Raw genomic sequence first — 14,509 nt, forward strand, 5'->3', positions numbered from 1 at the left:
CCAAGACAATCATAAAAATACTAAAGGTATTTTTAAAAATTAACCTGATACCATCAGTGGTGTCATGTGAATTTTATGTACCCCCAATATGATGTGATGAAAAGAGGACTTAATCTTTGTGGTATTCTTTCCCAAAATCTACAAACCCAATCTAATCATGAGAAAAACATCAAACAAAACCAGCTTCAACAGGTACCTGGCAAGTACTCCTCAAGATTGTCAAGATCATAAAGAACAGAAAAACTGTTACAGACCAGAGGAGATGAGACACATGACAACTAAATAAAAAAGGATATTAATGAAAAGGTTGAATTAAAAAAAAAACATACTAGAGTACTAGAGTTCAGTTAATAGTTAACTGTACCATTATCAAGCTTCTTGTTTTGACAGAAATACCATAATAATTTGAAAATTTAATGGGAGAAAATGGGTAAAGGTATACAAGAACTCCCTACACTATCTTTGCAACTGCTCTGTATATCTAAAATTAATACAAAACAAAAAGGAATGTAAACAAATTAAACTAATTCATTAAAAAGTTTCTTAAGGAAAAACTGAACAAGTAGAGCCAAGAACGGCACTGATAGTTTAAAAAAAGTTTTCTAATTAAAAATAAAGAGGACAAGAGACAGGGGGATGGGGATAGAGAACAGGAAAATAGAGCAAGATATTAATGAAAAAGGCCTAGACCTATGAGATATCATAAAAACAGTGTGGTACTGGCTCATGAAAAGATGTATCACTGAATAAAATAAAAAGTCATCAACCAAATCACATGTAAATTTAGTATATAAAAGAAGCATATCATTTGAAATCAAGAGGCAAAAGAATGGATTATTCAAAATAGGTATTTAGGATAAAGGTACAGTCATTTAAAAGAAAAACAAATAGCTGCACACCTCAAACTCCATGTTAAAATAAATTCTGAATAAAATAATCTAAATTTTTTAAAGCTACCTTCTCAACAAAGTCTTATAAAATTTTTAAATCTTGATGTAGAAATAGCCCTTCTCAGTAACCAGAGGGGAGGGGTAAGGGGCATAACAAGGGAAAGAAGGGGAAGGGTAATCAAGGAACATGTATGAAGGACCCATGGACAAAGCCAAAGAGAGGTAGAATTGAGGTGGGAGGTGGGGGTGGGTGGGTGGAGAAGAGTGGTGGGGGAAAATGGAGACAACTGTACTTGAACACCAATTTAAAAAAAGAAATAGCCCTTCTAAGTATGCTACAAATCAAGAAAATATTTTAAACATTAATTAATATGATTATATAAATTTTAAGTTAATTTCTATATGGCGAAAAGCAAAATCAAAACATGAACAACTATCTGGGACAAAAAAAATTCTTCAATTCATACTACAAAGGACTTATTTCCCTAATACTGTATATCAAAAAGTCTTACACAACGAACCAAGAATGCGATGTGAAATGTGCAAAGCAAAAAATGAGGTAAGAATGAATACTTTACATAAAGAAAATATAAATAAGCTTTTAAGCATACGAAAAGTTGCTCAACAACTCTCATAATATAAGAAATACAAATTAAAGCTACATGAATTTAGGTTTTACATACCAGATTGGCAAATACACAAATATTCTTAATACTGATAGAATGGGGTAAGAGCTAGACTCTAAATCCTTCTTTCAATCTCTTGAGAAAAATACTTGACTGTTTAACTTCTTGCAATACCAACCCTGAAGACAGATGAGCACCCTGTAGGTCTGCCATGTATTTATAACTTATCCAAGAATGCTCTTTAGCCTGCTATATTTGCCTGTCAGGAGTGTATATTGTAGGACTTGTATTTTATGGTCTACAGCCACATTAAAATAGAAAAGCGAGTCACAAAGACAGAGGATGTGTGGCTAATAGACATTTTTAAGCTGAGGGTCCCCAAATCTGGTGGCTTTCCTGTGACCATGTGTCAGGTGCTAACTAACATTAGCTTCTGGTCAACCTTACGCCAAAATACTGGAGACACCAAAACCTGCCTTAGAGTTTGGAGGCCTCCGTAACACTGAAAATGAGTATGCTTTTCTTTTGTAAGATATTTAAGGTTGGATAAGCCAATTATGACTTGTGAGTTTCATCAATAATCCAAAACTGAAACCCACTCAGGTGGTCATGAAACTGTGCCAAGGAAAGTTATGATGAAAAGACTCTTCTTATGTACTGTGAATAAAGTCTCAAATAGTACAATCTCAATAGAGGGGAATTTGGCTAAAATACAGATTTCACAAATTAACAGTGAAAATCTATTGAAATTAGAGATACATGTAACCCGCTAACCCAGCAATTCCACTTCTAGGAATTTTGGTCAACAGCTAATTACTGCCCTAAGATTAGCCTGTACATGATTATTCAGGGTTTAAAAAAGACTGACAACAATTAAATGTTTATCAATAAGACTGGTTAAACAACCATGACTCATTTATTCAATTAAATATTATGCAGATGTATATGAGAGAAAGGGAGAGTTCTTTATTACTTGTGTGTAACCAACCATCTCTAAGATATATTACTAAATGAAGAAGGAGTTTGTAAAATAACATCCCTAAATTTCTGTAAAACAGTGTGTATATCCCCAGTTGGTGTGGCTCAGTTGGTTGAAGCCCCATCACATAAACCAAAAGGTTATCAGTTCAATCCCTGGTCAAGGCCCATACTTCAGTGGAGGGTTTGATTTCCAGTTGGGGCACATGCAGGAGGCAACGAATTGATGTTTCTCTCCCTTTCTCATTCATTCATATTCATATTCTCTCTCTCTCTCCCCTCCCCCCCCATCTCTCTCCCCCGTCCCTCCCTCTCCACGCCCCCCTCCAACCTACATCCTTCTTCTCTCTCTAAAAGCAATGAAAAATGTCCTCAGGTGAGGATAAAAAGGTTTTAATTAAAAAAGTTATTTGTGTATGTAAAACACTAGACAGATATCAAGAATGTGATAGACTCACAGGAAAGAAACTACAAAAAGACAGGAATGGTAACAGCTAAAAGCTGGTATTATACCCAATTTCCCACTGACATATACATTATTCAGCTACCTCACCCTCATCTAAACTCAACACACGCAAAGTACATCTCAACGTTCTGTTTACTCCTAAGTAACTTTCTATCCCACAATTTCTAGTGCAGGGTAATACCATCTGCACTCAGCTATCCACACTGAATGAGTGACTGCTCACTCATCTCAGCCCACATCCATTAAGTCATACAATATTATATTAAGTTTCTACAATTAAGTGTGTTCAGTATCCATTCTCTGTTCTTCTGAGGGTAACACCTTTGAAATGGCTATCAGTTTCTGATTCTAGTCACCTCAAATGATAACTGCTTAATTTTTCTTTTAAGTCTGTAAGGTATGTCATATCCTTCCATATATTTCTTACTTAAAAAGAGATTCCTTCTAAAAAAAATGCATTCTTTTTAACAGAATTTATTTCTGTTACTGGCAACCAAATAATGTACTACTATTTTGAAAACTGGTAGATAAAGGTTAAAAATGAGCATGTGGAGTGATGGCAGCTCCAAGGGTCTGTGCTGTTACAGAAACTGGAAAATGAAGCACAAAATGTCAGAATCAACATTGTCAAAACTCTGGAAAACAGTCAAAAGTTTATAGCAACCGAGTATACATTCAATAAAGAGGCAACTTAAAAACAAGAGAACTTCCAGCCACATGCAGGCAAAGGGTAGATACGCTTTACTTCCTCACACAACCAAAAGAGGGATTAACAACCAATTTAAAAACAAAAAAACAAACAGAACTGTCAGAAAATCAAACTGTACAGAAGTCCAACAACCAAGGATTTAAAGAAGAAACATTCACCCAGACTGGTAGGAAGTGCAGAGAGGATGTGATGTGGCTTAGCAAGGCGGTGGCAGCGAAGAAGCAGCAGCAGCCAACAAAAGAGGGAGTCCCACATTCACGTGCAGTGAGGGACAACTAGGAAGCAAACGACCCCAGCCCCAGGCCAGACTGTGCAGCCCAGAGTTCCATCCCCAAGAAAATAAGGTCTCATAACCTCTGCTTATAAAAACCAGGTTGGGACGGTCGGAGAAACTGCTGTTCTCTCAGGAGCTTCCATTTAAAGGGCCTACAGGGTATGAGAACATAACACAAACCCACTCACTCTGGGAATCAGCATCAGGGCAGCAACTAGAAGGGCACCAGTCACTTATGAAAGGAAGGGAAGTCACTGGAAAAGGGGGAAAAAGCTGAGCAAACAGTATTTTTCCTCCTCCACATACAGCACCACAAAGGGGCGAAGCAGGCAGCAACACCTTGTTGAATACCTAAGGTTCTGCCCTTGCAACATAACAGGTGCGCCCACATAGGGAGTCAAAGCAGCTCTACCTAATACACAGAAACACAGGGAGGCTGCCAAATTGAGAAGACAAAGAAATATGGTCCAAATGAAAGAAAAGAACAAAATCCAGAGAAAGTACTACGTGACACGGAGATAGCCAATCTATCAGATGGAGAATTCAAAACACTGGTGATCAAGATGCTCAGCAAGCCCTAACTGGTAAGAGCCCTGGCTGGTGAGAGCCCTGGCTGGTGTGGCTAAGTGGAATGGGTGCTGGCCTTCGAACCAAAGGGTCCCTGGTTCAATTCCCAGTCAGGGCACACGAACCCGGGTACCCAGGAAGGGGTGTGTGAGAGGCAACCACACATTGATGCTCTTCTCCCTCTCTTTTTCCCTCCCTTCCCCTCTGTCTAAAAATAAATAAAAATCTTAAAAAAAAACAAGATGCTCAGAGAAGTAATTCAGTATGACCACAAACTAAAGGGAGAAGGCTATACAAAGTGAAATAAAGAAAAATATTCAGAGAATCAACAGTGAAGGGAAGGAAACTGGGGTTCAAAATCTACAATTTGGAACATGAGGAAAAAATAAATAATCAACAAGAACAGAATGAAGAAACAAGAATTGAAAAAACAAGAACATGACTCTGGGACATCTCCAAATGTGCCAACATCTGAATTATATGGATCCCAGAAAGAGAAGAAGAGCAAGAAATCGAAAACTTATTTCAAAAAAAAGAAAGGAAACTTCCCCAAGAATACTTCCCCAATTTGGCAAAGGAAATAGGCATACAAGTCCAAGATCAAACAAGATGGACACAAAGAGGACCATGCCAAGACACATCACAAATAAAATGCCAATGGTTAAAGATAAAGAGAGAATCTTAAAAGCCACAAGGGAAAAGCAGAGCGTTACCTACAAAGAACTTCCCATAAGACTATCTGCTGATTTCTCATAAGAAGCCTTGCAGGCAAGGAGGGGCAAGAGGTATTCAAAGCGATCAAAAGCCAAGGACCTACATCCAAGATTACTATCCCTCAAAGCTATCTATCATTTAGATGGAAGGGCAGATAAAGTGCTTTCCAGACAATGCAAAGTAAAGGAGTTCATCATCACCAGGCCCTTGTTATATGAATGTTAAAGGTACTTATCTAAGAGAAATAAGGAGATCAAAACTATGAACAGTAAAATGACAACAAACCCACAACTATCAACAACTGAATCTAAAAATAAAATAAAATAAAATAAAATAAATAAAATAAAATAAAATAAAAAACAGCCCTGGCTGGTGTAACTCAGCGGATTGAGTGTGGGCTGCAAACCAAATGGTCACCAGTTCGATTCCTATTCAGGGCACATGCCTGGGTTGTGGGCCATGTCCCCAGTGGGGCGAGGAGGGACCCAGATGAGAGGCAACCACACATTGATGTTTCTCTCCCTCTCTTTCTCCCTCCTTTCCCTTCTCTCTAAAAATAAATAAATAGAGCTTAAAATTTTTAAAAAATAAAAACTAAGCAAACAACTACAATAGGAATAGAATCATGGACATGGAGATCAAATGGAGGATTATCAAGGTGAGTGGGGGTAGGGGAGAGAGAGAATGGGGAAAATGTACAGGGATTAAAAAGCAAAATTAGTAGGTACAAAATATACAGGGGGGTGTTAAGAAAAGTATAGGAAATGGAAAAGCCAAAGAACTTACATGCATGACCCATGGACATGAACTAAGGGTGGGGGGAATTGCTGGAGGGAAAGGGGGTACCAAGCAGAGGCAGGCAAAGGGGGAAAATTTGGACCAACTGTTATAGCATAATCAATAAAATGTAGTAAGAAAATACACTATAGAATATCAGTTGTTTACTCCCATAATCATATTGCTGACTGCCCAATATCATCAAAGAGCACCATATCACATATGACTAACCTAGAAAAAGATCAAAATTCAAACTACTGTTCCTACTGAATGAGCATAGTTTTCTCAGCTTCATTAAGTTCAACTATAGTTAAGTCAGGGACTATCTGTACATTAAGGTAGTTAATTTTATGCTGTGTGATTTTTACTTCAATTAAAAAAAAACTATTCTGTCCTTCCTTCACAAACTGCAGTTCAGATTAACAAAATAGGCAATAAGAGCCCTGCCTGGTGTGGCTCAGTAGATTAAGTGCCAGCCTGTGAACCAAGGGGTTGCTGGTTCAATTCCCAGTCAAGATACATGCCTCAATTGCGGGTCAGGTCCCCAGTTGGGGGCGCACAAAAGACAATCAAATGTTGACGTTTCTCCCCCTCTCTTTCTCCCCCACTTTCCCTTCTCTAATAAGCTAAAATAAAATAAATCTTTTAAAAAGTAGTCAATAAGGAAAATGTTCTCTTTATAGAAGTAATCCTGCTAATGCATGTGACAGAATATCAGTTTATTCAATCTCTATTTAATAAAATGATGGGTCTAGATACTTACTGACCAATAGCTATTAACATCACCAAAAAAACCATAAACAAATATTGTATGCTTCTTGAGGAAAATATACAATTCTATGAAGTATTCTTGCCTGCCCCACAATCTGAGTGTGACCAAGTGTCTGAATGCATCTGCTATTGTACCATTGTACAGAAATATATAGAACAAAGTTAACATGTTAAAATACATGCACATACAACATCTAAGATGCAATCAATCGCCTACTGTGGAAAACTATACAGGGCAAATGATCCCAATTTTTCCATAAGTGAATTGACAAGAAAATAGTGATGAGATTACAAAGAGACCCAAGAGATGTATCAAGTAATGACAATTTTTTAGATGTGATCATATATTGTATCCTTTTTAAAAACCCATTTATGTTAGAGATGCTCACAAATTCAAAATAATCAAAACAGGGAAGGGACGAGGATAAATGAAAAAAGATTAGTCGTAAATTGATCACTGTTAAAAGCTAGACACCTAGGCATTCTCTCTACTTTTATGTATGCTTTAAAAAATATATCTGTAAAATTTTACCACCCTTATATCTCTAATATTCATTCCTCATTTTAATCCCTCTTACTTTTGTCTTCAAAGAGTCCTTCATCATCCCTCCTTTGGACTTACTGCCAACAAAGCCAGGTCTTATCTGTGTGGGATTTAGATTCTAATGCCAAAAAGTAAAGCAAATACTAGGCAATATTGAAACTATCCCTTAAAAATGTCTTCAAATTTCAAGAGAAAGTACATTATGCCGTACAATATTTTGAATATAAAACCCTGTTGGATGTTATACGTTCTTCTCACTTTTCTGTCAGATGTGTACCAATGGCCCTCAATTCATATTAAAATATCTTCCTCAAAAATATAAGCAACCCAACTTCGGGACAATATGGAAGTATAAGTAAACATGACACACCCCCTTGCACAACTACAGCAAAAATTACAACTAGACAACAAAATATCACCCAGATTCATCAAAAAATCAAGCTGTATGGAAGTCTGACAACCAAGGACTTAAAGCAGCCACATTCATCCACACAGGTAGGAGGGGTGGAAATACAGACCCAACAGAGGGGCACAAAAATATGGAAAGGGAGGACCCACATTCACATGTGGTGGATAAAAATTGGGTGAGACACCTCAGGAGCAAGGGATTCCAGCCCCAGACCATACCACCCAGCCCAGAGTTCCAGCATCAGGAAGATAAGTCCCCATAAATTCTGGCTGCAAAAACCAGTGGAAGTTGGGGCAGCAGAAGAAACTGCAAGATTCTCAGGAGTCTCCTCTTAAAGGACCTACAAAGGTCTTAGGACTTATGCAGACTCACCACCTCTGGGATTCAGCATCAGGGCAGTAACTGGAAGGGCACCAGTGGCATACAGGAAGAAAGTGAAGTGACTGACAGTAGGGCAAGTGCCTGGAGACAGCTTGCTCCAGGGCAAATCTCCAGAAGCCAGGCAGCGGCATTGTCCCCTCTCCGAGCCCTCCCCCACATAGAGCCACAGAGTGGTGACATGGGTGGCCCCCCAACGCCCCGTGATTACTTAAGGCTCCACCCATACAATTTATAGGTACACATTCCTATAATAGGCCCCGCTATTAAGATAGGGAGTCAAAGCAGTTCTATGCAATACACAGAAACACAGGGAGGATGCTAAATAGAGGAGACAAAGGAATGTGGCACCTGGCTGCTGCAGCTCAGTGGATTGAGTGCTGGCCTGTGAACTGAAGGTTTGCCGGTTTGATTCCCAGTCAGGGCACATGCCTGGGTTGCAGGCAAGGTTCCCAGTTGGGGGCCCATGAGAAGCAACCACATACTGACATTTCCCTCCCTATGTTTTTCCCTCCCTTCCCCTCTCTCTATAAATAAATAAAGTATTTTAAAAATAATAAAAGTAAAGTAAAATGGAAAAGTTAAAGCTAAAAAGAGAATCTTAAAAGCAACAAGAGAAAAGCAGACTTATCTACAAAGGAATTCCCATAAGACTGTCAGCTGACTTCTCAAAACAAACTTTGCAGGCTAGAAGGGACTGGCAAGAAGTATTCAAAGTGATGAAAAGCTCAGACCTACAACCTAGATTATTCTATCCAGCATGGCTATCATTTAGAATGAAAGGGCAGAGAAACTGCTTCCCAGACAAAGTAAAGCTAAAGGAGTTCATCACCACCAAGCCATTATTATATAAAATGTTAAAGGGAATTATATCAGGAAAAGATCAAAAGTATGAACATTAAAATGGCAATAAATTCACAACTATCAATAACTGAATCTAAATAACAAACTAAACAAGTAGAACAGGAACAGAATCATAGATATGGAGATTATTTGGATGGTTATCAACTGGGGGAAGGAAGAGAGAGAAGGAGGGATAAGGTGCAGGAATTAAGAAGTGGAAACTAGTAGGTACAGAATAGACAGGGTGATGTTAAGAACATATAGGAAACAGAGTAGTCAAAGAACTTATATGCATGACCAATGGACATGAACTAAGGGGGGTGATTGCTGGAGGGAAAGGGGGTACCAAGCAGGGGCAGGGAAAGGGGGAAAATCTGGGACAGCTGTAACAGCATAATCAATAAAATATATTTTTTAAAAATATATAAGCAAGCCGTTATACCACCTCTTGCCTGGCCCCCTCAATAATACATATCTTTGTCAAAGATGAAAGCCTTAGAATTGTTCACAAGGGATTTCCATATAGGTTTGCTTAGAGCAGGAGTGACAAGCTCATTTTCACTGGGAGGCCATGTCAGCCTCACAGTTGCCTTCAGAGGGTCAAATGTAATTTCAACTCCTTAACAGTTAAGGAGTAGTTTTTATACAGTCCTAAAATTATTCCAGCCCTTCGAAGGCAACCTCGAGGCTGATGTGGACCCCAATAAAAATGAGTTTGACACCCCTGGCTTAGAGTACATGCTCAGCAAGTAAAACAGCAGTCTAAATTAATCTCTATAATTTAAATTATTACTTTTTTCTATTTCCCCCCTCTCACCTGAACATATACTGTAACTGATTTCAAGTATGTTAAACGCACTTATGATCCAGCTCTATTTTTATTTTAATAGTTGGTCTGGTCTGATACCCTTCCAATCCATTCAACTCAATGCGGTCAGAGTGATCTTTCTAAAATATAAACCTCATTCCTCAGCTTCAAAGGCTCCCCACAATCAATAAGAGGAGTCCTTAGTATGAGGAAAAAAAGGAAAGGAGAGAAATTAAAAATTGAATTTAAAAACTCCTAATCCTGACTGCCAGGAAAAGAAAAACTAAACTAAAACTTCAAACATATCACCAGCATGATAAAAGTGTATACAGATACTAAAAAAGTCTTTTCAGTATTATACATCAGCTACATTGTAGGGTTTTGTTAACTAGTCTGGGAAATATATTGAGTAAGCCAAAAAGTCTATTTATTTTTCTCCATGAAATAAAAGAAAATGTTTCATTTTCACCAAGAACTGTATTGACTGGGATATTTTGAGTATGTCGGCTATCTCCTGCTATTTACTGGCTTCTTTCTAGTGGGCAGAGGCCAGGGGTGCTGCTACACATCTTCCAATGCATAAGACAACCCTACAGCAAAGCATTATTTGGCCATAATGTCAATAGTACAGAGAAACTTTGCAAACCATTTTTGACACATTCTATCAGTCACAGCACCTTCTCCATACACTGCACAAATCATTTTTGCGTTTCCATTGTACTTTTACCTTTCCTGAAATAAATTATAATACGCCAAAAATGTTGTGTATTTTCTTCCATCTTAAATATAAAATGACTGCACAAAAATTCACCAATTTTGCTAAGTTTTTTTAAATGTGTGCTGATATGACAGTTGTCACATACAATACAATCTAACAAAATTGTTTCTTTTTTTTAAGATTTTATTTATTTATTTTTAGAGAAGGGTGGGGAGAGAGAGAGAGAAACATCAATGTGCGGTTGCTGGGGGTTATGGCTTGCAACCCAAGAATGTACCCTGGCTGGGAATCGAACCTGGGACACTTTGGTTCCCAGCCCGCGCTCAATCCACTGAGCTACGCCAGCCAGGGCTAACAAAATGTTTCCAATGAAGTTAAAGACAACTAAGCACTAGTAGAACCATTATACCGACAAAAGTAAATGAACCTTTTGACCAACCCAATGATTAGCATTTCTTTAGGAAAATGTACTCCAGGTTCCAAAATAACTCAAAAATCAATTTTGGAACACAACTTAGTCAGAATATTTTAAATATACATTAGACTATAACAAAGGTAACATTTCAAATCAGTGATTAAAAGATGAGTTATTCAGTAAGTGAGAATGGGACAAACTGTAGCATTTTGTCACCTAGACAAAAATTGGGGGTCCATACACCTTACATTGTATTACCCAGATACATTCCAAATGCACGAAATATTAAACCATTAAAATAAAAGGAAATCAATACAGAAAAACATGAAAGAAATGTTTTATAACCTTGTAATAGGAAAGACCTTTCCACCTAATAGTTTCAAATACAGAAGCCACAAAAGACAAGATTAATAAATTCAACTAAAAACTTATGTATAGTAAAAAGGTTCATAAGGCAAGATGAACAACTGAGCAAAAACTAGTTCAATTCATATCAACAAAAGTCTAATATAAGAGGGGCTTCTATGAAAGTTCCAAGTAAAAAAGAAAAAGATCCACACCCTGGCTGGCGTAGCTCAGTGGATTGAGCGCGGGCTGCGAACCAAAGTCTCGCAGGTTCGATTCCCAGTCAGGGTACATGCCTGGGTTGCAGGCCATGACCCCCAGCAACCCCACATTGACATTCCTCTCTCTCTCTCTATCTCTCTCCCTTCCCTCTCTAAAAATAAATAAATAAAATCTAAAAAAAAAAAAAAAGATCCCCAACCAATCAGAAAAAGCATATGAGCAGCCCACAAAAAGAAAATACAAATTCCTCTTTAAAATATGAAAAGATGTTCAGTTTCACTTATAAATAAGTAAAATACAAAATAACTGCTCAGATATACCAATTTCTACATACTGGATTTCCAAGGGCATAGAGAATCTGCTTTTTTCATTCATCATTCTTTCTGGGAACATAATTTGGTACAATCACCAGGAAGAATAACTTGGGCATATTTACCAAAAATTAATTGCAAAATCCTTTTGACCTACAGATCCTCTTCTGGGAGTTAATAATCCTACAGTTGTACTTGCATACATGCAAAATGGAATACATAAAAGCATTACTCATAAAAGCAGACAATTTAAAAGTACATCAACAGGTGACTAATTACATTAATATGGTAAAAAGAAATCTCTGTACTAATAAAAGAGACAAACTGTTTTGTGAAAAAAAATAAGATGCCAGAGTATGTATAATATTCATCCAATATAAAAACTGAAGAACTCCTGGCCAGTGTAGCTTGGTTGGTTGGGCGTTGTCCTGCAAACCAAAAGGTCGCAAGTTCAATTCCCAGTTAGGGCACATACATAGATTGCGGATTCGGTCCCTTGTGGGGCACATACAAGAAGCAACCAACTGATATTTCTCTCTCACATCATTGTTTCTCTCCCACTCTCTCCCTTCCTAAGTCAACAAATATGTCCTTGGGTAAAGACTGTTTATAAAAAGATTAAAAGTTGGAGAAATATTTATCTGTTAATACAAATATGCATTAACAGATGACCTAGAAGAATGGGCAAAAAAGTAATTAACAGCAATTATATTGTGGCAGGAAAGTTGTTAAGGAACTAGGCAAATGGTGAACAGGAATAAGAGGGAGAGTTGTTAAAAATATTTTAAATTTTGGATAATGTGACTATATAACATAGTCTAAACATTAAAATAAAATATAAATAGACAAAAACATTGTTATTTTTCCCTTTTCTTTACTAATGCAATTACCATATTCTATGCCAATATTTTAGAGTTGAATACCCAAAATGGAAGTGTACACTATGTTATACCTCTATTTTAGTAACTTCATCAGTTCCTTAGAAGTTTCACAGTATACCACAGTTTAATAAATTCATGGTACTGAACTATAAAGAAATACAGATTTCTCTGCGGGAGGTAACTAAGAACAGAGATGAAAATGAGAAATACACAAGGGTCTTCAGGAAAGCTCAAAAAATGACAAGACAGATGTCAGCATTTCTTTTTTATCAAGCAAAAATACAAGGATATTAAAATTAACATTCCACAGAAACATCATCTGTCCAGCAGTACACAAAAAGGAAAAAAAGATTCTTACAACAACAGATTTTAACAGAGAGAGGCTTATTTTGCTGACAGGTATGGTTGGGTTAGGCACTGCCCCGCAAAGTGAAAGGTCACTGGTTCCATTTCTGGTCACAGTTGGTCCCCAGTTGGGATACATGTGAGAGGCAATGGATCAATGTTTCTCTCCTCTATTTATCCCTCCCCTCACCTCTCTCTAAATATAAATAAAAACAAAATCTTTTTTAAAAAAGTGGCTTATTTTTTTAAATAGTTTCTGTAAGAAATAGTGTCCATTAAAAAAAATCAAGATTTTAATTAAAAGTACGTGGATCATTGTGCATTAAGAAAAAACAATGCTTAACTCTGTCCGAAAAAATAGAAAATCTCCTGTTTCAATAAAAAATGTCATAAATTACATCCAGTGATATTAAAAATATCTGAGCAGTAAACACTATTTAATTTTATATAATATGAACTACCAAATATCTTAAAATACTTTCCCACTACAGTTTTCAATTAAAAAAAACCATTTTTAAATTTCTGCACTTACCCCCATTATCTGTTCTTTTTAAAGCTCCATCCTTATGAGGACACAGTTCACATCTCTATTTAAAAAAAAAGAAAGGAAATAAAGATTTTTCAGATTACAAACGTATAACATCTTCCTTGTAACTTCAAAACTATTAAAAGGTGGGAGCAACATTTATACTAGTTGCTACCAAGAGTAACATTTCAGAACATTCTTCACAAATTTGCCTTGACATAAGATCTCCCTCAGAGCACCAGATACATTTTAAAAAGTAAATTCTGCTGAACTTTTAATTCCTACCAAGAGTGTTTAGCATTAAAGTTATAAAAACAAAAGATTCTCAACATAAGATTGGGACACAGCTTTTAACATTTGCCTCTATCTCTTTACTTTCAAAATATGATCAGGTAGGGTAATTCTAGTCAGTTAGGTCTGGTTTGTCCTAAAATAAAAAGCAAAACTCAAAAATTTAGAATTTTTATTTAAGTGCGAAGGCATGCTCTCACATGTGCTGACCTTCCTCCTGGAAGGAACTGCTCTAATTATTCTAGTTACTCTTATCATTCATATGCAGTGGTACTCAAGTTACTATGGATCCCATTCACTATCAACTCTCAATATAAAACCAGAAATAAACATACAGCCAGTGCTAACATTTCCTTCCACTACTGACAAGACAGATATAATTGTAAAAATATTAAACAGAGTAAGTTTCAATGGCATTGTCTTATATGAAGAATATGTTCCTGGAGGTCACACCTATTATTTGTGTACCTTATCTTGCTTCCCAAAGAGCTTTTACAGCATACGAGTTCTGTCCAGAAAGTATCCAGCCTTCTGCTCTGGTAGCAGAATCTGTGAAACGAATTTTGCCACGACACATTTCATGCCAAGATCCTGAGTCAAAACATTGGACAAAGTAGTTTTTGGAATCCCCAGATCAGCTTCTAATTCTCACATTGTCATTCGCTGATCTTTGTTGATTCCATCATGTTCTCTAGTTTCAG

The 14,509-nt window shown here is 37.0% G+C and overlaps 1 protein-coding gene across 15 annotated transcripts in view; it reads right to left on the reverse strand.

Moving 5' to 3' along the window:
* The window catches only part of MLLT10 (MLLT10 histone lysine methyltransferase DOT1L cofactor), a 254,453-nt gene that overhangs the window by 184,275 nt on the left and 55,669 nt on the right, over positions 1 to 14,509 (reverse strand). For 14 of the 15 annotated variants that reach the window (XM_036023436.1, XM_036023459.1, XM_036023431.1 and 11 more), the window contains one exon: positions 13,524 to 13,578. The exons of the other annotated variant lie outside the window; for it this stretch is intronic. In XM_036023436.1, coding sequence (XP_035879329.1) covers positions 13,524 to 13,578 — 55 coding nt within the window. The remainder of the gene's footprint in view (positions 1 to 13,523; positions 13,579 to 14,509) is intronic. 15 annotated transcript variants of the gene reach the window in all.

This window comes from Phyllostomus discolor, chromosome 1 (assembly GCF_004126475.2).
Source record: "Phyllostomus discolor isolate MPI-MPIP mPhyDis1 chromosome 1, mPhyDis1.pri.v3, whole genome shotgun sequence".
Classification (NCBI taxonomy): Eukaryota; Metazoa; Chordata; class Mammalia; order Chiroptera; family Phyllostomidae; genus Phyllostomus; species Phyllostomus discolor.